This window comes from Medicago sativa, chromosome 2 (genome assembly GCF_051527215.1).
Source record: "Medicago sativa cultivar Bolivia chromosome 2, Bolivia_mono, whole genome shotgun sequence".
Taxonomy (NCBI): domain Eukaryota; kingdom Viridiplantae; phylum Streptophyta; class Magnoliopsida; order Fabales; family Fabaceae; genus Medicago; species Medicago sativa.
Genome location: NC_140750.1, coordinates 31,954,959 through 31,978,075, shown reverse-complemented (window position 1 = coordinate 31,978,075; position 23,117 = coordinate 31,954,959). Strand labels below are relative to the sequence as shown.

The following is a 23,117-nucleotide window of genomic DNA, read 5'->3' as shown; positions in this document are numbered from 1 at the left end:
AGGAATTTTTTATTTTTTTATTGAGAGAAAAAGAGGGAGGTATCATGTTTCTCTTGTTAAAACTTAGTTCATTAAAACAACAAAGGTGAAAGAAACAATTTCGATTCAAAGCATTGTCTAAAATAATGTATGGATTCATGAAGAAAATAGCTATTTAAGTTTTAAGGAAGCAATAGAAGAGTTTCTCAAGGGGAAGGAAAAATTAAAATTCCTTTTTAAAATTTTCTCACTTAAAATATAAGTCACTCAACCAAGTTAACTCACCCTTAAAAAAGCAACAGACCACAAAAACCAAGTTAATTGGCCAATTTAAAAAAGATATGCATATGAAGGAAAAGGGTGTATCAAGTGGCACACCCTAATTGGTCAATGTTTTTTTTTTTTACGAACTAATTGGCCAATGCTATATAATATTGGTAGCTCAACGGTACACAAATGGTATCCGATGTCGTTTAATTTTGATCCACATGCTAATACATGGCCTCCAAGTTTTAGAAAAAAAAAATACTAGTTTCTAATTCCAAATATCATATCCACAACCACTCTAGAACATGATCTTGTTCCCTCTTACTTACCCTCAAAGTTTCGAATTAAGCACGTCTTATCTTGTTCGTAGATGAATTTTTCGATAATCGTAGCTCCTATGATAATTTACCGATAAAATATCTTACCGGTTTTGGCATATAAAAATTTATTTATAAACTAGTTTAACCTGGGGGCATGTTGACCTTATGGTGACATTCAGAGAGGAGTGGAGGAGGACTATCAAGGTCCACTTTTTAGTTGGATTGTTACTAGTTTCACTCTATCCATTTTTCGCGCACTTTGTTTAATGTTCATGGGGTTTCGGATTTTATAATTTGAACACAATTCGGATGTGTTCGGATTATATAATCTGAAATATGTTTATTTATAATCAGCAATCAATCAGAATCTCTCCCGTTTAAACAGTTGCAAATTTCGCTTTTCAAAACCACAAAAATTTAAAGTAAAAATTGATAAAAACATATCAATTAAAATATAAAAATAACATCAAAAAATTAGAAAAATCAAATAAAACTAATGCAAAAATTTTCAGATTTTTCTTTTTGAGAATATGAAAAAATATTAAAAAAAATGAAAACTAAACCTAAACGATGAAATTTTGGATTTTGAGGGGCAGAGTCCCGTAAGAACGATCCATTCTAAGGGAGTCTTGATCCTTTGATTTTTTTTGGGTTAATTATGTTTTTTGTCCCTACAAAATTGCGACCTTGTAAGTTTAGTCCTTACTTAATTTTAATAGCATTTTTAGTCCCTATAAAAAAAAAAATTACTTATAATTTTAGTCCCTCCTAAAACAAAGTTTGATTAATTATCCTTAAACTCTTAAATTTTTGAACGATTTTTTTTGAGACAAGATTAGAACACTATGAAAGGTTCGTTTACTAAAATTTAGAATTTTCTGACATGAAATGAATTAAATATGAATTTCTTAAAACAACAAAAGTTAAAGATAAAAAGTAATAAAATCTGGATGTAGAAATCAAATTTGGCGATAATTTTTTGCGGAGGAACTTTTAGTAATGTTCTAAACATGTCTGCAAAAAATTGTTCAAAAACTTAAGAGTTTAAGCATAAATTAAACAAATTTGAATTGAGTAGGGACTAATACTCAGTGCAGAAAAACAAAATTAGGGATTAAAAGAGCTATTAAAATTAAGTAAAGACTAAACTTAAGAGGTCCCTATTTTATAGGGACTAGAAACATAATTAACCCATTTTTTTTTCCTTCTGATTTTCTGAGAAAGTTTCGGAGCAATCTGATCAAGTAGCCTAAAAATCGGATTTTCAACTGCGACACGACGAGAACAACTAACAATGACTTAAAACACAAGGATGGGGATTAGGATGATTAGTATGGTCTTTAAACTGACTATCCATGTTACAAACATGCTCAGTATTTGGGCCGATAATCAGAATTGTTTACCTCGGATTGTATAATTCGAAAAAAAGCAAGGAACTCGCCCTATTTCTTGGGATGTTCGGATTATAAAATCCGAATTGATGAAGAAATTATTTTCCACCCCAAAAGAGAGAAAAAAACCTCATTTCGGTCAAAAAATAGAGCGTGAGAGAAAGTCATAGAATATGAAAGTAATAGTCTTCTAGTTATAAACTTTTGGTAAATATACGACTATTAAGACCCAAAATCTTGAGGCCTTGAGCCCAGACTTTGACGTCTTGTACCTTGGGTCAGCCATCTTATTTATAATTCAAATATATTATAGTTTCTCTCTAAATTAAATATCATATTTACCTCGTTATCAACTTTCAATCACTTTAAAAATTCTCTAATCCTTTATAGCGTAAAAGAAAGGTAAAAGGAAAAAATACAGTAAATATGAACAGAAACACTGTAAAGAAAAATGCAAAACTTGATAATTCATGACCATAAATATTTTCTGGGGACTAATTTGGTTCGTTAAGATTTCTGATTAAATTTGGTTCATCAAATTAAATACAAAGCAAAAAGAAGGAGAATTGATAAAGGGCAATAAAGGAAAATAATATGTTGTAATGATCAAAATATAAAATTTATTGGAGAATTGATTCTAGGTAACTAAAAAGCTTGGAATTGTAGCTTCAACCAGAATTGTTTTTGGAGATGAGAATTGATTTTGAGAAGTTGAACCAACATGTTGGTATTGATAGTTTTCACTTTTGAAGCTACCAGAAGTGCTTTTAAAGGGTGTAGAAGCTGAACCAAACATATACTAAATAAATGATGTAAAGAGAAATGAAATAGAAAAATAACGAGTAAACCATCAAATTGATCTCTATCTTTGTAAGACATTCTCAAATTAGTCTCTGACTCTATTAATATTTCAAACTAGTCCTGTCTTTGTCAAAATTTTCTTAATTAGGTCCTTGTTTTTATGTTTTTGTCACATGACGACGGACGTAATTGAGAAACTTTTGACAAAGACAGAGACTAGTTTCAAATAATAATAGGGTCGAGGACTAATTTGAAAGTGACTTACAAAGACAGGGACCAATTTGATAGCTTACTCGAAAAATAACTCTTGCAAGCGCTAGATAGTTGGTTACATCCACTATGTTGCAGCGTTTTGATGTGGTGCTCTTTTTTTAGATTACCGATCACATTGCAATTGCGACCTGATACGGTTGTAGGCACTGCCGCAATTGCAGTATTTTGGCCGGTCGCGTGATGCGGTCCACAAATTTAAAGCCTTGGTATCAAGTATACATGACATCTCTTTTCTTCCTGGCACACCTTGTGTTGGGTAGTTTTGACTCTTGGGTAATTTAATTCTATTTTAGCTTCTCAAAAAATTTAAAAAAGTATGCATGACATTGGCTAAAATCTTATTGCTTCAATAGTGAAAAAAAAGCTACAAATTCTTACATGAAGTACATATTGAATTGTGATCTGTTCGTATATAAATGACTCCTTGATTTGTTATTCAAAAACTATTGAATTTAACTTAAAATGTGATGACATCAATATTTACAGTTTTGCATACTTCTTTAGCATATTGGCAGCTTCTTTTGCATAATCTGGAACAGGCATGTTGCTTTTAAGAGTTACTCTAGAATATGCTATCAACGATCTGTTTTTTGAGTTTGAAGGATCGATCTTCCAGATTTTCACATCCCACACCTGCAACAGGATCGAAGTGTAAGATAACGATCATATCCGCCCAAACAATTCTAACCCCAAAAAATGTAAGCAAGTAAAAATTTAAACACAACATTTGGAGTAAACAATGAGATGATTCAAACAAATGATTATACTCAAGTCATTAATGAACTTCAGTTAAAGACGAATTGTTTAAGAGAGTTGAGCTCGAATCATGATTGGTATAATCATTGGCCATGTTTTACTTACTTTATAGCCGGACATCGAGCCAAGTACCAAAATAAATATGAGATGATATCTAATAAAATTACAAAAACATCTTTGAGTATGTCTTACGTTCTGTTGTTATTATTATGCACCAAATCACCAATAAGAGAATTTATATATATGGTAACCATAGCCAATTAGTGACATTGTCTTTCAATTATATAGTGTGCTTCACATAAAGATAAATCGTTTGGGAAAACTTGAGTACGGATTCTGATTTAAATAATTGGTCAGACTTTGAGAAAAATATAAAGAGGAGCATGCACCTGAATAGTTTTGGCAACACTTAAAGGGGTTGCTTCAGCATAGATCAAGTCACCAAGCATTGCTGATTTCAAATGATTGATGCTAAGTTGAATTCCAGCAACTCTTTTATACCCACAAGCAACATGTGCTCCAATACTTGCAAGAGCTTCAGCTATCACTGCTGATACCCCTCCATGAAGCACACTAAAAGGCTGCAACATCCAATATCAAATCACTCCTAATTACCTACTTTTTCTTGTTCATATATATGTGAGAAATTAATATAAAAAATAATATGATTCCATAACTATGTAACATACTCAAACACGAACACCAACAAAACACGGACATAGACACGTCAAAGCTGATAATAATTTGAGAAAATAACATAATTCAATATAATGATATGTGTCGGTATCACGTCGGTGTCAGACATGTTACATATCCAACACATGATCATGTCTCTTTTTGGTGGTGGCCAGGTTCGAACCCCGGACCTTGCATATTTTATGCATTGTCCATACCAACTGAACTAAGCTCACGAGGACACACATGATCATGTCTAATCCAAGGAGTATATGTGCTTAATTTTTCAAGAATCATAGTATCAAATAATTGTTATAAGAATTAAGAGACGAAAAACTATGAAAACAAAGGGTTTGACCTGGCAACACTTTTCAGTGACTTGAAGATGGCCAGAAACTTTGTTTGATGACACATCTTGAAACTCAAACCCAAATGTATGAAGGGGTAAATCCAAATCAGCAGCTTTTGGTTTTGCCGATGATGATTGATGGTCCTCCATGATAATTTGGGGATTCTATTTTGTGACTATGAAATCTCTTGTTGTAGTTGTACTTTGTTCAGAAAAAAGTCAAACATAAATACACGTGCAAAGTAAGTTTGAAGCTTTGTAAAGTGTGGTATGATTAATAATTGAGGAATCTGTTAGAGTTGTTGACTGGAAGGGTAATTTAGGGATTAAAAGGAAATGAAAACTGGTTCTTGGGTAGTAGGTAAGTCTTTGGGTTTGGTGGATGGAGAAAATGGAACCTTGAGGCATAAACTATTTCTCGTGGTGGTACACGATTTTAGGGTTCATTTGCGAAAACAATTTCTAGATTTTGATTCACTTGAACTAATGAATTAAAAGAATTAAATTCCCAGGTTTATACGAGGAAATAATAACATTTCCCTCAAAAAAAAAAAGAGGAAATAATAACATAACAAACATACGTATTAACTCCTTAAAATAAAAAAAAACATACGTATCAACATTTGTCATTAATAAATTTTTAATATTTGCACTTGTATTTATCAAAACATCAGCGTTTGTCATTTGTCTCATTATCAAAACATGAGCCTTTATATCATTTGTCCCACTCCCATATAAAAGCTGCATTGTTCTCTGAGCATGGACATGTATATAGAAAAATAGAAAACATTTATATAAAAAAAATTATAGAAAACATTTTGTCAAAGTAATATGAATAAAATAAAGGGTTAAATGATTTTTTTTTTTTTTTGAGGAAATAAAGGGTTAAATGATGTTTGTTATTTACCCTATGTCATTTTTTTTTGTGGTGGCCGGGATTTGAACCCCGGACCTTGCATATATTATGCATTGTCCTTACCAATTAAGCTAAGCTCACGAGAACTACCCATGTCATTTGAACGAGTTTTGAATTATCGTATAAAAAAATATACCTTGTAATTTGAAGATTCTTTGATTGAATCTTTAAATTACAAGGTTGGAATCCAAAAAAAATCTAACAGAGTAAACCAAATTTTGTCCAAATGACATGCGGTAAGCACCATTTAATCTTAAAATAAAACTAGGGTTAACTCCTAAACCAACTCCCAACACTTTCGATGCATTTACCATCTCATAGCTAAAACAAACCCTTACAAATAAAACTTCCATATTGATTTCATCTTGATAAAGAAACCATAATCAGTTATAAAACTAAAAGGATCAAAGAATTTGAATTCATGTTGACACAAATTTTTCACAAACTGGCATACAGATCTCAAAATTCTTCATGAAAATAAAAAATCATTTTTATGATCTAGAATATTTTGAACCTGAGAAACCAAATGGGAATGGGGACCATAACATATATAAGCCAATAAACCTCCATATGTTAAGCAATGTACACCAAGCTGAAAAATATGTGTTACTGCATTGTAATCTTGTTCTTCACGAAAACCAGTTCTATTCACAGATTCATGTGTGTAACACATACCAGTTTTGATATCATGAGCCCGAACATCTAGTGAATTTTTTTCAGACATTACCCAGCCGAAATTGATAGGGTCCTTGCATGATTTCAAAAAATGGCAATCATAGACGAGGAAACTCCAAACATTACGAGTAATGTCTGAGACAGAACGAATGAACTCATTCGATACATTCTCAAAATCTTCACAATTGATTTGACCATTTAACATACAGGCTCTAAAAGTATCCATTAATGACCACTTACAGCATTTAAATTTTGTGTCAGAAGCAAGGTTTGAAAGGACCAAATCAACATTAAGAAACTTACTCCATCCTGAACTTCTGGTAAGAGTTAACAAAGATTCACCAGCTCCTATCCAAAAATTAGCAACTGATGCAATAAGTGATGATTCAGAATTGAAAAGATGATGAGCTGCACCTGCCAGTAACAAAAAATATGCAGCACTGGTCCTGCTCATATCAAAAGCTTTCGATTGGTTAAAATCAATTTCAGAATCTCCAGATAATAAATCACCAGCACGGACTTTATATGCTGAAGCTAGTGTCATATAGCAATTTAGAGAGAGGTGGTGAAGGGGATGCAGCGTGAACTGAGAATGTGCTTTTCCTTCTAGCTGCTCGTCTACACCTTCGATGAGAATCTTCTCGAGCTTCTCACAACAAGATGCAGAATCACCAACTGAAAGGTACTCTGATATAACATCTTCGATGGAATCGGTCAATCTTCTATCAGTCATGTCTCTGAAGAACTTGTAATTGGAACGTAAACCAGACGAATCTCCACAGACAACAGATATTTCCTGAACAATAATTCAATATTAGTTTCACTTCTGGGTGAGTCACAAATATTTATCAGAAAATTCATATTACAGAGAGCATATCTGGGGCAAACAAATCTGTTAGTTTGACAACATCCATGAAATGTTTGACGAAAGGCTGGCCTAACTAAACTAGAATATCAATTTCAAAGTCTTACTTGCAATTTATGATCCACGTATGTGAAGGGCAGAGAGCTACAACGTTGGCAGCAACAAATAAACCGATACTTAGACCATAGTTCCGATTGTCTCGTTCCCTAAAAAGCCAAATACAAATTGAGACTAGAAGATTAATAAAATATCAATAAAGAAATGAAAGAACTCAAACAAGATCTGAGAAAGAGGAGGAAAAATTCATAAGAGACAAACTTTTGTGAGAAAAAAGAGTACAATTTCATCTAATTTATGAGGATACATTTATGTTTATAATTTAGCAGATAACTATCCTTTTAGTTGACAGTTTCCTAAATTCATAAATGGGCAGGAAGAGGATGTCTTGAAATACAATGACAACAGGAAATTATATGTAATATATGCTACATATCGAGTGGATGGATAGATTTTGTATTAAAAGGAAATTATTGCTTTTCAAGATATATTATTTCCAAGGAGATACTATACAACAAAGAAAGATAAACAGAAACTAATATCCATTGAAAAAGAGATACAGTGGTTTCACAGTATGGTGCACAAATACATTAAAAAAATGTTTTCATGTCCAAAATTGAGACAAGTTACAGAATAGTCATGAACACACAAATTGTGACTCATACATCACTGTAAGATACTAGCATCATTAATTTTGTCTACCATAATATACAGGATTCAAGCAACCCGTACATGTATAATAATGAAGGCGAACCTAAAAGTAATAACACAAGACAATGCAGCAAAACCACAACTTCATTTATCACTGTCATTGCTCATTGGCCAATGCTACAGCCTATGGACATTAATACACAAAGGGGACATAACATAGTCATTTACACTGTAAAGCTTCCCATTGTATGGAAACGGGTGTCTAATACTCCAAGTCTAAACTCAAGAAATTAAGCCAAAAAAATGTGGCATGGACATTTATATACACTGCATATATCATAAGAACATCATATGTTGTTATTACCACTCACCAAATTGATGGTTTATATTATATTTTATTTTTGAAGAGACAAATGAATTTATTTATGAGCATAATCCAACCACAAGATGTGCAAGTAATGACAAAAAGTTTATACAAAAACTGTATAAATGCAGCAAATACCAAAACCAAAACCAAACCATTGCTCCTACACATAACCATGAACATCAGCATCCACTCCAGTGATATAGAAATCATCTAGCAGAACAAAACTAACCAAAATAGGACTCAAAGATACACATACATCCCACTAATTAATAGCATCATGAGCCAATTGATAAAAAATTGATATACCATAATCCTAGGATTTAATAAAACCAACTCCAAAACTCACTTCAACTAGTAAATCTGATATACCATTACAACATTCCATCTATTCACACTGTTGCTATTTCTGTTTACCACAGCATATAATTATTCCTTTGCTGCTTGGTACTATATCAGAATGTTAAAAAATTGTAAATTCAATGCATAAATTCAATTCATCTAGCATTTTCCATACTTTCTCCTCTTCCACTCGTACTGGTTTGTTTATCACTCTCAGCTCCAATGCATGAAAAACTAATACGAATAACATAAATTTGAAGCATACCTTTGGCTGCAAGAGGTCAGTATATGCTACAGTGACCTCTTCCCCCTTTCTAATTTTCTTGATACTCCTCACAATCAATTTTGGACCACAGATCACCCGTCCTTCTTTTTCATGCAAAAAATCACCTCAATTAATTAATTTTTACAAAACCAAAAATCTAAGCATATCATCAGATAGAACAAAGTTGTGTAAACATTTAATTTGGTCCCTCGAATATCACTCTCTCCAATTTGGTCCTAAACAATAGACATATAATGAATAGTCCCTAAATTATTCTCAATTCATCAAGTTAGTCCACTAGTTACTTTCAAAATAAGAGAGAGTGGAAATTTAAGACTAGGGCCCTGTTTGGATATACAGCTTATTTGCAGCATATAGCACAAGCACATACCATGATAAGCACTTGTGTATAAGCTATTTTTATAGCAAAAGATAAATAAAAGTTAAATTTTTTTCAGTAAGCTATGAACTATTTCCATAGGCTATATTATGAAAATAAGCTCAAAATAACTTATGAAGAAAGTCATAAGCTGTGATAATAAGTTCTCACAAACAGTCTCATAAAACCTATGTCAGTAGATAAACTCAAATAAGTCCATCCATGTAGACCCTAACTTGATACATTAAGAATAGCTTATGAAACTCTAACACGTTTTAATTGAAGGTGTTTCAGATGTCTGACACCGAAACAATACTAACAGATGAGATTACACAAGATATATTCATTTTCTAAAATTATTATCAGTGTGGACGTGTGAGTGTCATGCTCGTGTATGTGTTAGTGCTTCCCAAATATGAATTGTTTATTATAAGTCCTAACCAATGCTTGTTTGGATAAGGCTTATTTTGAGCTTATACAAAACAGCTTATGTAAATAAATGAGTTTTTTTGTATTATTATTATTATTATTATTAAGCTTGTGAATATAGTTTATGCAAAAAAAAAAGTTATGAAAATACAATTTTCGTTAGTGAAAAGTTATAAGTTAACATAAAAACTTATTTATTTGCATAAGCCATTTTTCATAAGCTCAAAAATAAGTCAATCCAAACGCCCCTATGTAGCAAATATAATTGTAATAAAAAAGAAACAAACCTTGTGCAAATTCACTGCTGTTACCAAAAACACCACAATCTATCTGCAAAACACAAACAATTCACATCATGTTAGAAAATAACAGAATCAGAAATTACACAAAAGTAACAAAACAGAAAAAAGAAAATTTACTTGTAATTGTTGAGAATTTTGAGTGAATGGAGCTATGCGAAGTTTGGATTCTTGAGATATCAGAGTAGAAGAAGAATTGGAGAAGGAGAATCGGTAGCAAGCATTAGGAGAACAACTATGATTAATCCAAGAGAAAGCATGTTCAAAAACCGCAATCCCGAGTGCGCATCCTTCATTATCATGCACCTCCACGGCGTTAGTTAGCACTGCACAGAGAGCAACAGTGGCATCCTCCAGAATCGCTGCACCGTCGTTGCTGCAACCGTTTTGCTTTTCTACTGCGGCAGCCATGGTAAGTGCGCCGAGGCGGACAGTTTCCGCCACGTCGTCATTTTCAGATGTTAGTAAATGACGGTTGGTGAGTAAGTGATTGAGGCGGGAGCCATGGGAGTGGTGTTTGTAGAGGAGGAGACGGAGCGCGGTGCGGAGGAGGGAGGAGGTGGAGGAGGAAGGGAGGTGGTGTTCGGCGGAGGAGAGGGGAATTGAGGAATGGGAGGTGGAGCAGTCTGGGGAGCAGTAGTGAATGGGGGGATTATTGGGATTGGGAATGGGAGGTGGAGTTATGAGAGAGAAACATGAGGAGCAGTGAGTCTGGAGATAGTTGTTGTGGAGAGAGAAAGAGAGTGGAGTGAGTGGTGGTGTTATGTCTGTTGCTATGTCTATGTCTTCTGTGCTTCTCATCTCCATCTCCATTGTCAAAGATGAGAGTTTGATCCCGAGAATTCCTACCAAATCTGGTAGCTTATAAAACAACTTATACTCCCTCCGTGTAAATTATACTCCCTTCGATCTCAAATGTAAAAAACTTTTCACTTTTTTTTGTTCATTCAATAAATGATATATGTGGTCTATAATAAAGACCACATACATCATTTATTGAATGAACCTAAAAAGTGAAAAGTTTCTTACATTTGAGACCGGAGGGAGTAGTCGTTTAAGGTTTGTGCACGATTATTAAGGAAATGATTAATTGGGTTGATTTCAATGGTAAAATTAGTATCATTTACCAAAATACTCTTAGTAATTGTAGTTAGTGGAGTAGTTAAGTTGGATGAAATTCAATAAATAAGGGTATAATAATGGGAAAAAAATAATAAATGCTGCATTGGTATTCTAAAGTGACAATTATTTTGAGAAAAAGAAAAAATGTTAAAGAGACTATTATTGTGAGACGGAGAAAGTAATTTAGAGCACTGATACACATACCACCATAGGTGGCATACCACTCATACACCCCCTCTTGTGTGGCACATTTAATTAATAACAAAATTTATCAAATCCATACACAAAAATGAGTAATGATAAAAACAATATATATATATATATATATATATATATATATATATATATATATTAACTGTAGCAGAGGATTCGGCCCATCTCTCTCTCCATGTCATTTCCCTTTTCTCTCATGCATCACTGTCGCCGCTGTCGATCTTCGATTCTCCCCTTTCACCTGTCGTTGATTGAAATCCATTGTATCTCCATTATTATCTATTTGTGCTCTCTCTCGTCGGCGGTTTTATTTCAACCGCAACACCCTCGCCGACACTCTTTTCAGCTCTCTCGTCAGCGTTGTTCAACTCAGGTATATTCATTCATCTCCCTTTTGTTTGATTTGGTTGTTCAATCTGGAAATTTATATCTGTGTATATTCACTATTCTTGCGGTATCTGGTAATTTATCTCGTCGGCGTTCCTCATTTTTGCAGTGATTCCCTATTCTTGTTATTCATACCAGTTTAATTAGAATTAGACTTAAACATTTATGGGTATATTGAAAAACTTTTTTTAAAAAATTTATATATAAGATTTTGGCAGTACTGAGGTTAAGAATGGGTTGAATTTTATGTTATGTGTGTTTATTGATGGATAAAGTTTGTTTAGTAGAGGCTATGGACATTCATTAGGTTAGTCTATAGCCAGTTTTGTGGGTCTCAAAACAAAATAGGAATGCATTAGCGAGAAAGTTTAAGGTTCAATGGCTTATTATTATACATGAGGTTTCATGACAAAACATTATATCATTGTTTGATCCATCTAATTAGTCTTACCTAGTGGGAAACAACTTTGATGGTTATTGTTGTATGCTGGGTTTTTTACTCGATCCCCTTATCTTTGAGATCTGTTTGTTATACACTTTTTATGCTAATATATTATATTAATTAGTATCATTCTTTGTAGAGGCGGAACTCGTAATTTATTATGTATGTTTTCAGGTGCCATCTGGTCTTGGCTTGAAAACTTCTTTGGCACCATCGGCATCACAGTCAGCATCATTACAAACATTTGTATATATTTCTTGTTTTTATGATCTGCAAATATTTCTTAGAATTTTGTTATGGAAGATTGAAGCACCGGTGTAGTTTGATCTGTGTTGCAAAATTTGTTATTTTGTGGACCATAAATTTCTAGGCAGAATGTTATGGTGATAGAATTTGCCCATTTATTATGATGTGCCTAGACATAGATATGAGTCCTTACTTTGGTCAAGTTGCTGCAATGCTAAGTTTAAAGTAATGTTACCGATTAGACATGGATATGAGTCCTTAATTTTCTCACTATGATGTTGGGTTTGGTTTTGTATTAATAAAATTTCCATGTTTCGGAATAAACAAACAATTGTTTGGATATAGATTTTCAGCTAACACGAGAACTACTAATTTTTTTTTTAGAACCAGTTGAATCATTAAGTAAATATTGAACCAGTTGAATCCAATTTTAAAAAATTTGAATCTCAATTTCAACAATTCAATTTTCATAGACATTTGAAGCAAGTCATTCATTGATATTCATAAGTCAATTCTTAATATTCATAGACAAAATTATATTGTTATTCATTCAGATAAAAGTTAGACATAATAGTAGTGGATGTGAACTAAATTATTCAAGATTGCATTTGAAAGTAAACTAAATAATTTCAAGATTGCATTTAACAGTAAACTAAATTATCTAAGTTGTGAAGATGACACACCTTTATATTTTTGTTTTCTTTTTACAGTAAAAATTCAGTTGATTGACAATAACAATTGCATCTGTTGTAGTCTTCTCAACCACTAATAACAATTGCATTTGTTCCCGTGGTAATTCTAGCATTGTCTAGCCAACAAAATGGTATGTGTATGTGATGAATGTCAATTAGTTTGTTTGATTTCATTAGTGTTTTGTGTTTTTGTTAATGTCTTTCCTTATATGTCGCCTTTGGAATTCTTGTTTATTACAGTTACGTCTCAGGCATGAATGTAAGTCGAAGTATATTAATAAAGTCAACGAGAAGCTTACCAAGGTATACTACAATTATTCTTGTTTTTGTTAATTGCATCTTTGCCCACTGATGCATAACGACATAAAACCAGTATTTGACTGTTGAGATGAGATGTAGTTAACCGTATCACCGTATGCTTGAAACCCATCATTTATAGACATAGGAAGTGTTGTAGGTTGTATTACAAAGTGAAACATAAATTGCATTTAACATAATTAACGATGTATTACTATTAAAAAAACAAATGTAATCACAGTAATAATAGGTTAACACCAACTTACTTCCACGAACAAAACATCTGGTTTTTTTCTTTGCAGTTTACTTTTTTTTCGCAATCTTTTCAGTGGTGGACAACCGACGATTAGTTCAAGGATGTCCCTTACGTGATACTTTTAACGGATTAAGAATTGGTTGTTCAGGTTGCTGAGATAATGAGTCCTCCATCGTGTTTAAGCTATCATCCCCTTCCACACCACAATCTGGTTGTGAAGTAATTTTGCCCAACTTCTCGATAGGCCATTTGTTCATTTCTTCATACAATTTCATAAAATATCTTGCAAAGACCTTCCAATCTTTCTATGTGTGGTTGTAGTTTTATGGCATTGTAACTTGTCTTCATGTGTGCATATTTTCTCATCACATTTTTACTCCATCATGGCAAGTTAAATTTAGATGGAACCTCTTTTACTCTTAGCTAACCAAGTACGAAAAGCGAATGTATATACAAAACGCCTCTGAACTCAAACAGCAAACAAGTATACTTAACGTTAGTGTCTTCGCAATTGAAATCAACACAATACCTACTTTCGTTTGGTTTACCACACACAATACTCTCCTCTAAAACAGTGTATGTTGATGTAAAACCCAATATAGTCACACGTTCGAAATAACAATTGCATTTCCCACGAAATTCTACTTGTATCTCCATATACTTTGCATGAGTGTACTCAACTTGTAATTGTCTCTCGATTATGGAATTTGACCCGCATGGAATGATTGTGCTTGAAGACCGAAAATATGCCTCGTATTCCTTTTCAGCCTTGTCTTGGAGTGCGTTGTCGTATTGCTTTACAAATTCACTGAGAGAAGTTCTATCATTAATGTAACCGTCGAAAAAAGCATTCATACTTTCACTCATCTGTGTTGACATTCCAGCCCAGAAATCATGTTTTAAATAACATGGTACTGATATTTCCCGCTCTTTGAAAATGGTATTCAACCAAACATTTTCACCCAAACCATATTTATCAATGAATGTTGTCCACCCAACAACAAAATCATCAACCAGCAGAGAATCATAGACACAATTTTCCATAACATTTTTTATTCCTTTGTAATGTGCGTATCCTTTCAATTTTTCAGCAATTTTCCTCATTATATGCCATAGACACCACCTATGCCTATTATTAGGAAACACAACCTCGATTGCATTCTGCATTGCTTTGCACTGATCAGTTACAATTCCCATTGGAGCCCTCGAAGACATACTTTAACAATGTTTCGAATAACCAGGTAAAGGACCTAGTATCTTCAGCTGATAAAAGAACGCAACCTAGTAAAATGGATTGCCCGTGATTATTTGCACCAATAAAAAGGGCAAATGACATGTCATATTTGTTTGTCAAGTAGGCGGTATCGAACGTGACAACATCACCAAAGTACTCATAGGCAGACCTACTACGTGCATCAGCCCAGAAAACATTCTGCACATTAAAGTCCTCGTCCAAACAACAAACAATGTTTACATATTACTAATTTTCTTCATGAAGCACCAGACGACAAACAATGTCACTGCGAATCCGAAGGATATCCTTCTGTAGATAAGTAAATGCATTTATTTGCATATATATCAATATTTACATATTACTAATTAATCAACAACAAACTAATAAAACACAATGTTTAAGAAGATTTAAAGCATTATCAATGAATAGTCGAGCATAATCTTTTGCCCCATTTTGCTTGACCATCCCACAGCTCCAAGTACTTAAGGACATAAACCCCACAATCATGACTGCAAATTCTACAAATTTCAAATTAGGTAAATAAACCCTAAACACAAGTAATATATCAATGATTCTTAGCATGTTTTTCAACATCACTAACCAATTTTTTTGCTTTGGTAAATCCACCACTACAACCTCCAACGAAGATTCCAACATATTTGTTTTATTGTTCGGTCCTTTATTCATAAATTCCACTACCCCCTCAAAACGGACTTTCTGTAAAAACACACGTTCTCATTTGATCAACATTAATCTACTTTATATCTAATCCTAAGGTACAATGCTAACCCTAAACCTAATTACCTTTTGATTACCTTTTGACGCCCTAATTATCTACCCCACTTTACCTAGGTTGTTCAATTTTCACTTACACGGTTTGTTGGGAAAATTAAATAAAAAATTTGAAATTTATATTTTCCATCGAAATAGTTTCTACTAACCACACTGACTTGAGTCTTTTGAGTTTCCTAAGGTAGCATTGAATGGGTTCTATGTTTCCAAGGCATCATAACACTTTTTACTTAGTGGTTTATTCATCTATATATATTGAACCCTGATGGAGTGGCACAACACTTGCGGTTTAAAATATCCTGCATAATCAAAGGACTTTGAATAATCAAAAAATGTGGCACAACAACATTCAACCCTTGGTAGCATTCCACGCTTTGAAAGGTTGAAGTCTTTTGTCTATCTATTCCATATGTACACAACCTCTTATCATATATGTGAATTTAGACTTACGTTTTATTTTTACTTCTTTCCAGCACCCCTGGATGATCATCCTGTATGTGAAGCTGGCACGATCCTACACAAATTGCGTATGAGGTTCAGGACTTCTATGGTTCCGTTTGATGTCGAATATGTAAGTTCGTTGTCAAACACTATCGTTTGTTAGCTCATCACACTTTCAACTGAGTTGCTGATACTTTTATTTGCGTTTGTAGGGCGTTGCTGTGTTGCCAACAATGTTTTTGCGTGAGTTTGGTGATCAGCTAGGTAGGTATGCGACGCTGGTAGATCAAAAGCACAATCAGTTCGAGGTATTGGTCGAAAGCAACAATACTACAGTTTTTTTCACCAAGGGCTGGAATGCTTTGCGCGATTTTTACAATTTAAAGCTCGGTGCGTGGGTAACCCTGGTGTTTCGTGGTCATGGAAGGTTTGATATCCGTCTAAGAGATAGGTTTGGTAGGAAAATGCGTTGTCCCAGTTTCAATCCTCCTATGAGATTCGTTATAGAAAGGAATGGAGGACCCATGAACCTGATGAATGCGGATCCAGTGCCTTTTGTCCATAACGAGTTTAACTTTCAACTGATTTATGACAAAAGACTTACTGCTGAAGAGATAGTTGCTGGATGCTTGGTATAGTTTGATTAAGGAATTAATAACTATCATGTTTATTAATTTGTTGACACGTGAACTAACATTGTTTTTATCCCTTTGAAGGAATTGGCAGATTTTGGATTCACCAAGCTTGCATTGGACAGGAGGACTTCTGAGCTGAGTATAGTGGATGAGTGTGGGTGTATATGGAACTGCACACTCCAGTTTGAAGAAGGTCCTCACCCACACTTTATCGTTGGAGGTGGATGGAGCAGCATGGCCAAGGGGCGAAGGTTTAAGGCTGGTTACCGTGTTATTCTTGGTGCTCCATATTTTGGCAGGAATGAGAAGCTTTTTGTTGTGGTCTATCGTTGTTAGGATTGTTTGTTGTCTATCTTAAAAGTGTTGGGAGTCTTTTATTTTTAAGTTTATTTTCTATTTTTGTTGGGCATTGTTTAAACTTTGGGATTGCATGCAAAGACATGATGAACATGGAGTTTTGTTTCTATCATTCGCTTTTCAGTTAATGTTAGTTATCAAGTTTATGTTGGTTTTAATATATCAGCCTTTATAAGTTGCTACGCCTCTTGCTTTCGACTATATTACTCAAGTTTATAATACCTCAGACTTAATAATCCAACCCTCCATTTGGACCATTATTTATATGTTGTGCGCGAAGAGGAATATTAATGGAACACACCTACATATAGCTATCTTGATTCTTTTAAGCACCAATAGCAATCATTCATGACATCGCAATGTCGAAATTGTGATAAAAAAAGCTTTGTAAGTCACACATTTAGTTTTATAAAAAATTTGAAGGTAACACGTTGAGTATTTACAAAATGAACAGGTGCATATGCCTTTATTAAAGAATGATTATAATTAACACGTTGATTTTTTTTTTGTTAGTTTACAAATTTATCAATGTGATTATATAGTGGCTAAAATTAAAAGTCCTATGCAATTTATTTATTTAACTATAAGTTGGTCATTCTTTGTATTTGCAAATATATCAAGCAAATATATCAATTTTACAAAATAGTTGACGCGAATAATATCTAAATATATAATTTATTTTAATAGCATGTGCAATGTTATTTATTTAACTATAGATTTTAAATTTGGCAAGGACTTATTAACGATTAATGGACATGGTAAATTCGAAATTATTCAAAATAAATAATTTCTAATATAGTCGATTAAGTTTTATATTTATATTTACAAATATTACAATTTATGTGTATAGCAGTAACTATAACAATTAACTTTATGAAGGACTACTTTCACAAAAAAAAAACATTATGAAGGACTTATTAACTTTTTATGTACATGCTAATTTGGAAAGTCCTACATGTGTGTGGTCCATGCAAGGTTAGGATGTCATAATGAACTTACTAAGTACAGACGAATAAGTATAGTCTAAATTAGTTTTTATTACGTCCAATAGATAAGTAGATGAATTTGCATGGATATGTTTTTTAATAGACCATGGTTATTTAAAAATATAAAATTTATCTATTGCAATCTTTAGTTGGGTTAAATTAAAAAACTAAAAAAATTAGTAGTTGGGTTATTTTGGGTTAAATTAAAAAATTTGAAAAGTATTGTTTGGGTTAAATTAAAATACAAAAAGTTGCACTTATAGATTCAATGAACATTTGATGTTTATAAGAACATTTTTTTAGCATGAATTCAAGGTTGATAAGAACATGAAACGCATATAACAGGTAGCAGCATTCAATGAGAGAAGTCTTAAAAAAGAATGACTCTCTCTCTGCCGTTTTTGTTTTACTAGGTTATTGATACATAGGAACCTGTTCGTTTACCTATGCAAACCACTAAATAAGCTTCAAGTTTTTCCATTCAAAGTAGGCTTCCAATGCATTGGAAGTCACCAATTTGAAATTTATTATGAACCAAACAATGATTTTGTATCTATATATATAGCTAAAGTGCATATTCCCCTCTTTCATTCCTTCTTCCTGACCGTGTTTCATATTACTTAGAATACCTCTGCATATCACACCGAAATGGCACCAATTATAACACCCGTCTCTGCAATTTTAGCTGGAAAAGTTAACATTAAGCTTCGTGTCCGTGTAATCCAGATGTGGATTGTACCTGACTACGGCAACCCACAAGAAGATGGTCTCCTTCATATGTTGCTTCTAGACGAGAAGGTAGTCTTTACTTGCATTTTTATTCCAGATTCTTGAAAGTAAAGTTTTTTAATTTGTCTAACAAACAACTTAATTGTTTTCATCAGCTGGGTAAAATTCAAGCTTCTGCCAAGAAACATTTGTTGCCAAAGGTCAGAGCAAGTGTTGAGCTTGGATCTGCTTATGACGTTCAAACTGTCTTGGTCACTAAGAATGAACCAAGATTTGCTGTGACTAAACATATGTTTAGACTGAACCTGATTGACAGAGCTAAGTATAGCAAAATTGATGGCTCCAATATACCTCTGAATCACTTTGATTTCATGTCATTCCCTGACATTCTTGAATCCGACAGAGAGGAAATTGTTGTTGGTAAGTGATTGACTTATTTTATGAAGTTCAGTAATACAGGTTTGATTAGAGACTTTTGTTAGATAACTTAGCTTAAATGGTGATTTTTTATTTTTTAGATGTCATTGGCCATGTGGTGGAAAAGGATAAGATTAAGGAGAAAGACATCAATGGGAGGAAGAGCAAGCTTATTGATATCACGTTACAAGATTCACAGTATGTGTCCGTTAGTGCAATATGTGATAGGCTGCATTATTTCAATTTGAAATGAGTACTGATGACCTCTTGCTGATTTTTTGTGCAGAAATACCAGGATACATTGTACTCTCTGGGCTAGTTATGCTGAAAGACTGAATGCTTTCATGGCCAGCCATGACACCGCGTCTCCTGTTGTCGTTGTCTTGCAAATGTGCAAATTGAAGAAGTATTGTGGAGTAATGGGCGTGTCAAACACATTTTATGGGACAAACCTCATTTTGGATGGTGATTTGCCCGAAGTTGTGGACTATAAGTCTAGGTACCATATTTCACAATCTTTTTATTGCATACTCTTGGGATAATATAATCAGTTGTGTAACCCAACTTAATGTCATTCTGTTTCACCAGGATTGATGGTGGTGATGTCCAAGTGACGCAGGGTGTCAGCCAACAAACCCAGACTAGCATAGTTTCTGTAGCTGATGATATGCTTCAGTCTCGGAGAATGACAATTGAGGAATTAATTGAATCCTCTGATGTAATTTTCCTAAGTTAATTTGGTTTATTTTCTATGTCCTTATTATTTTTTAAATGGCATATAAGACAGTTACTTATTGATTTTATGCAACATTGTGTTGGGATAGTGGTTGCAACCATCTGTGATATTGAGTCAGAATATGGATGGTATTACCAGTCTTGCACCAAATGCGTTGGACGTGTTAGAACTGCTGCGGGAAGGCTTTTTTTGTCCAAAATGCAACATAGGGAGGAATAATGTGCCTAGGTAGTCATTTGAATATCATCATTATAAATGGATACCTATGTAGCAACTCGACAACGTATCTGACTGCATTGTAATATTTCTGTGTACCATAGATACAAACTACATGTGCAGGTCATGGATCACACTGGATCGACAAGTTTTATACTCTTTGATCGCAATGTCACAAACTATATAAATAGGAGTGTGCAAGACATGATAGACGCACAGGTAACGTGGTTACTTTGTATTGTTAATAAATGATATGTGTCCACTGATCATTTCCTGTTGTTTGGCCAGAATATCAACGCAACTGAACTCCCAGCTGAGTTTGAAACATTTATTGGCAATCAGATGTTGTTCAAAGTCGAGGTAACATATGGTAACCTGTTACACAATTGGAGAAATTATGTTGTTAAGCGTACTTTTGCTGATACCGATATCATTAATCGATTCATGACTCTTCACAATATAAAGGTAATTTCAGTTTAACTTCTTTTGATTTCTGATTTCCTTTAAAACCTTCCTAACGCAACAGTATGTATTACTAGGTGATAGACGACGACTTCGGAACCGATACTAGGAGCCCACCGCGGAATGTTGGTGTTGACGTACCAACGGAGGTGATTGTTATTTGCACTCTGTTTCCTTACCTTACCTGAATGCTTTCGTTTAATAACTATTTTGGAACTGTTTAATTTTCAGATTCCATTACTTGAGTGCGGTGATTCAACCAAATCTGCAGGTGGTCAGAAGGGCGATGATGTGACTATTTATGGCGATGTAATTGACTTGATTGATTGTGAAATCACCCCTTGCAGCAAAAAATCTGGAAAACAAAGCAATAACTCAGCAAAGAAATCAAGAGAAAGGTCTGCAGAGAAATATCCAGATGTTAACGGTCAAAACACTGAAGTGGGGGAGGAATCGACAACAAAGCCTGTGAAGCTCAAGTGTGTTAAGCAGGAACCTATTGATTAGATGATATGTCATGTAACTCTGGGTGTTGAACAATGTTCTGTGTTTGAAGTTTTTTTTCATGTTTTTTTGTGTCCTAAGGTCGTTATGATCAGATGTTTGTTTGTGTAAGCTGTGTGCAAGTGCAACGTTAGGCTTTTTGGTTTGTGTTAGTTTTGTTTTATCCTAATGTGGTGGTTTATCCTAATGGAAGTCTATCTGTTATTGCAATCAAAGTTTCTTACCTTAGATTGGTCCACTTTATGTTCAATCTCCTGTTTACGTGATTGCCCTTCCCATTTTTAATAAAATATTTATAAGTTACATGATTACCAAAGCAATAAGTAAAAATGTTGAGGCGCTGCTAACTCCAGCTAACCACGAAGATCTTTTTCCAAATTGAATTAATGTATTCATTATCCTTAAGGATGTACAAATTTAGTAGGGTATCAATTTGTAGTCTACAAACTTTTATTATTTAAAGTTGAACACATGTTTGTAATGGTTAGGTGAACTCAGCACTTCAGGTGAAAATGTCGTGTTCACCAATGACGATTTTTGATGATTGGATTGCAAAGTACATAGGCATGACAGAACAAAGTTTTTTTGTTGGGGTCATAGTCTTTGAAAATATAAATTGGAATTAAATCATCAACACTCTATGTAGGTCATTAGCATATGTTTGTTAAGAAAATGCTCAATAAAATTAACACGCTGTTTTTTTTTTTTTGTAAGTTTACAAATTTATCAATGTGACTAGATAGTGGCTAAAATTAAAAGTCCTATGCAATTTATTTATTTAACTATAAGTTGGCCATTCTTTGTATTTTATTTTCTATCAATCTTACAAAATAGTTACCCCGAATATAAAAAGTCCTGTGCAATGTTATATATTTAACTATAGATTTTAAGTTTGGTAAGGACTTATTAACTAATCCTGGACATGATAAAATCGAAATTATTCAAAAAAAAAATGTATGTAAGTAACACATTGAGTTTTATATTTATATTTACAAATTTTACAATATATTCACACATTACTCCAGACAACCTTTGGTTGTTCTGTACATTGGAAACCATGTGCTAATAAATTCTTTTGTTTTCATACCCATCTTTGGTGCTTGACCATTCTATATATATATATATATATATATATATATATATATATATGTCAATTGCCATGCAGCCTTTTCACTTCTTTGGATGTACATCTGTCAAGGTTGTACGTTGTAAGCATCAGGCCGCAGCCTGATGTGTCATTGATACACCGTGCATGAAACATGTTAATATACGATGAGTTGAATTACAACAAACAGGTACTGGAAGCCGAGCATTCAAGATTGATGGCAACCATGACGTCTGAATAGAAAAATATTTATGACAAAATCATGACAAGGATAGATGCCAAACGACCTGGTCTATTTTTCGTATACGAATATGGCGGTATCGGGAAGACTTTCCTATGGAGAGCGCTGTCATCAGCCTTACGTTCGAAGGGGGAAATTGTGCTGACAGTTGCTTCTAGCGGTATTGCAGCACTTCTCATACCTGGAGGAAGGACAACACATTCCAGGTTTCATCTTCCAATCACCGTTGACGAACTTTCGACGTGTACCATCGAACCTAAAAGTCACTTGGCTGAACTCATTAGAGTGACAAAACTTATCATTTGGGATGAAGCTCCCATGATGCACAAACACTTATTTGAAGCACTTGATCGAACCATGAGGGATATACTTAGACATGAAAACAACGATCGCTTGGATATTCCATTTGGCGGTAAAGTAGTTGTTCTTGACGGTGATTTTCGACAAATACTGCCTGTGATACCAAAGGCAACCAGACAAGACATTTGCAATGCAAGCCTCAATTCTTCTCAACTATGGCAATATTGCGAGGTTTTAACCTTAACAACTAATAT

General features: G+C 33.7%; 4 protein-coding genes and 1 pseudogene across 5 annotated transcripts; 2 read left to right on the top strand and 3 right to left on the bottom strand.

Annotated features, from left to right (window-relative positions):
* Window positions 1-3,357: 3,357 nt before the first annotated feature.
* Window positions 3,358-5,497, bottom strand: LOC146946283 (1,4-dihydroxy-2-naphthoyl-CoA thioesterase 1-like). The gene is made up of 3 exons (XM_085744423.1): window positions 4,821-5,497; window positions 4,177-4,368; window positions 3,358-3,664 (listed from the first exon to the last, which is right to left on the bottom strand). The coding sequence occupies exons 1-3, from the start codon at window positions 4,959-4,961 to the stop codon at window positions 3,512-3,514; spliced, it is 486 nt and encodes a 161-aa protein (XP_085600549.1). The 5' UTR covers window positions 4,962-5,497; the 3' UTR covers window positions 3,358-3,511.
* A 567-nt stretch (window positions 5,498-6,064) lies between these two features.
* Window positions 6,065-10,900, bottom strand: LOC146946282 (SET domain-containing protein). Of its 2 annotated transcripts, none has more exons than XM_085744420.1 (5): window positions 10,174-10,900; window positions 10,042-10,084; window positions 8,947-9,050; window positions 7,375-7,473; window positions 6,065-7,198 (listed from the first exon to the last, which is right to left on the bottom strand). In XM_085744420.1, the coding sequence occupies exons 1-5, from the start codon at window positions 10,864-10,866 to the stop codon at window positions 6,197-6,199; spliced, it is 1,941 nt and encodes a 646-aa protein (XP_085600546.1). In that variant the 5' UTR covers window positions 10,867-10,900; the 3' UTR covers window positions 6,065-6,196. The 2 variants fall into 2 exon arrangements, with proteins under 2 accessions (XP_085600546.1, XP_085600547.1); XM_085744421.1 differs by having other exon boundaries at window positions 8,947-9,047.
* Window positions 10,901-14,131: 3,231 nt separating this feature from the next.
* LOC146946281 (protein FAR1-RELATED SEQUENCE 5-like) lies at window positions 14,132-14,923 on the bottom strand. Its single transcript, XM_085748182.1, has one exon. It carries the CDS (start codon window positions 14,921-14,923, stop codon window positions 14,132-14,134), a length of 792 nt encoding a protein of 263 aa, XP_085604308.1.
* Window positions 14,924-16,066: 1,143 nt separating this feature from the next.
* LOC146946280 (uncharacterized) lies at window positions 16,067-17,146 on the top strand. Its single transcript, XM_085748181.1, has 4 exons — window positions 16,067-16,115; window positions 16,208-16,305; window positions 16,388-16,807; window positions 16,892-17,146. Exons 1-4 carry the CDS (start codon window positions 16,067-16,069, stop codon window positions 17,144-17,146), a joined length of 822 nt encoding a protein of 273 aa, XP_085604307.1.
* Window positions 17,147-18,801: 1,655 nt separating this feature from the next.
* Window positions 18,802-21,220, top strand: LOC146946279 (replication protein A 70 kDa DNA-binding subunit A-like; annotated as a pseudogene).
* Window positions 21,221-23,117: the final 1,897 nt, after the last annotated feature.

Bases quoted from the DNA above. Each gene is read 5' to 3' on its own strand.
- LOC146946281 (XM_085748182.1), bottom strand. From the start codon at position 14,923: ATGTCTTCGAGGGCTCCAATGGGAATTGTAACTGATCAGTGCAAAGCA.
- LOC146946283 (XM_085744423.1), bottom strand. From the start codon at position 4,961: ATGGAGGACCATCAATCATCATCGGCAAAACCAAAAGCTGCTGATTTG. The intron at 4,369-4,820 runs GTCAAACCCTTT...TGGATGTTGCAG, and splicing joins TCACTGAAAAGTGTTGCCAG to CCTTTTAGTGTGCTTCATGG. The intron at 3,665-4,176 runs GTGCATGCTCCT...ATCCTGTTGCAG, and splicing joins GTGTTGCCAAAACTATTCAG to GTGTGGGATGTGAAAATCTG.
- LOC146946280 (XM_085748181.1), top strand. From the start codon at position 16,067: ATGTGGCACAACAACATTCAACCCTTGGTAGCATTCCACGCTTTGAAA. The intron at 16,116-16,207 runs GTTGAAGTCTTT...ACTTCTTTCCAG, and splicing joins AGCATTCCACGCTTTGAAAG to CACCCCTGGATGATCATCCT. The intron at 16,306-16,387 runs GTAAGTTCGTTG...TTGCGTTTGTAG, and splicing joins TTCCGTTTGATGTCGAATAT to GGCGTTGCTGTGTTGCCAAC.
- LOC146946282 (XM_085744420.1), bottom strand. From the start codon at position 10,866: ATGGAGATGGAGATGAGAAGCACAGAAGACATAGACATAGCAACAGAC. The intron at 7,474-8,946 runs GTATGCTTCAAA...TTGGCTTTTTAG, and splicing joins CTGACCTCTTGCAGCCAAAG to GGAACGAGACAATCGGAACT. The intron at 7,199-7,374 runs GTAAGACTTTGA...ATTATTGTTCAG, and splicing joins ACGTGGATCATAAATTGCAA to GAAATATCTGTTGTCTGTGG.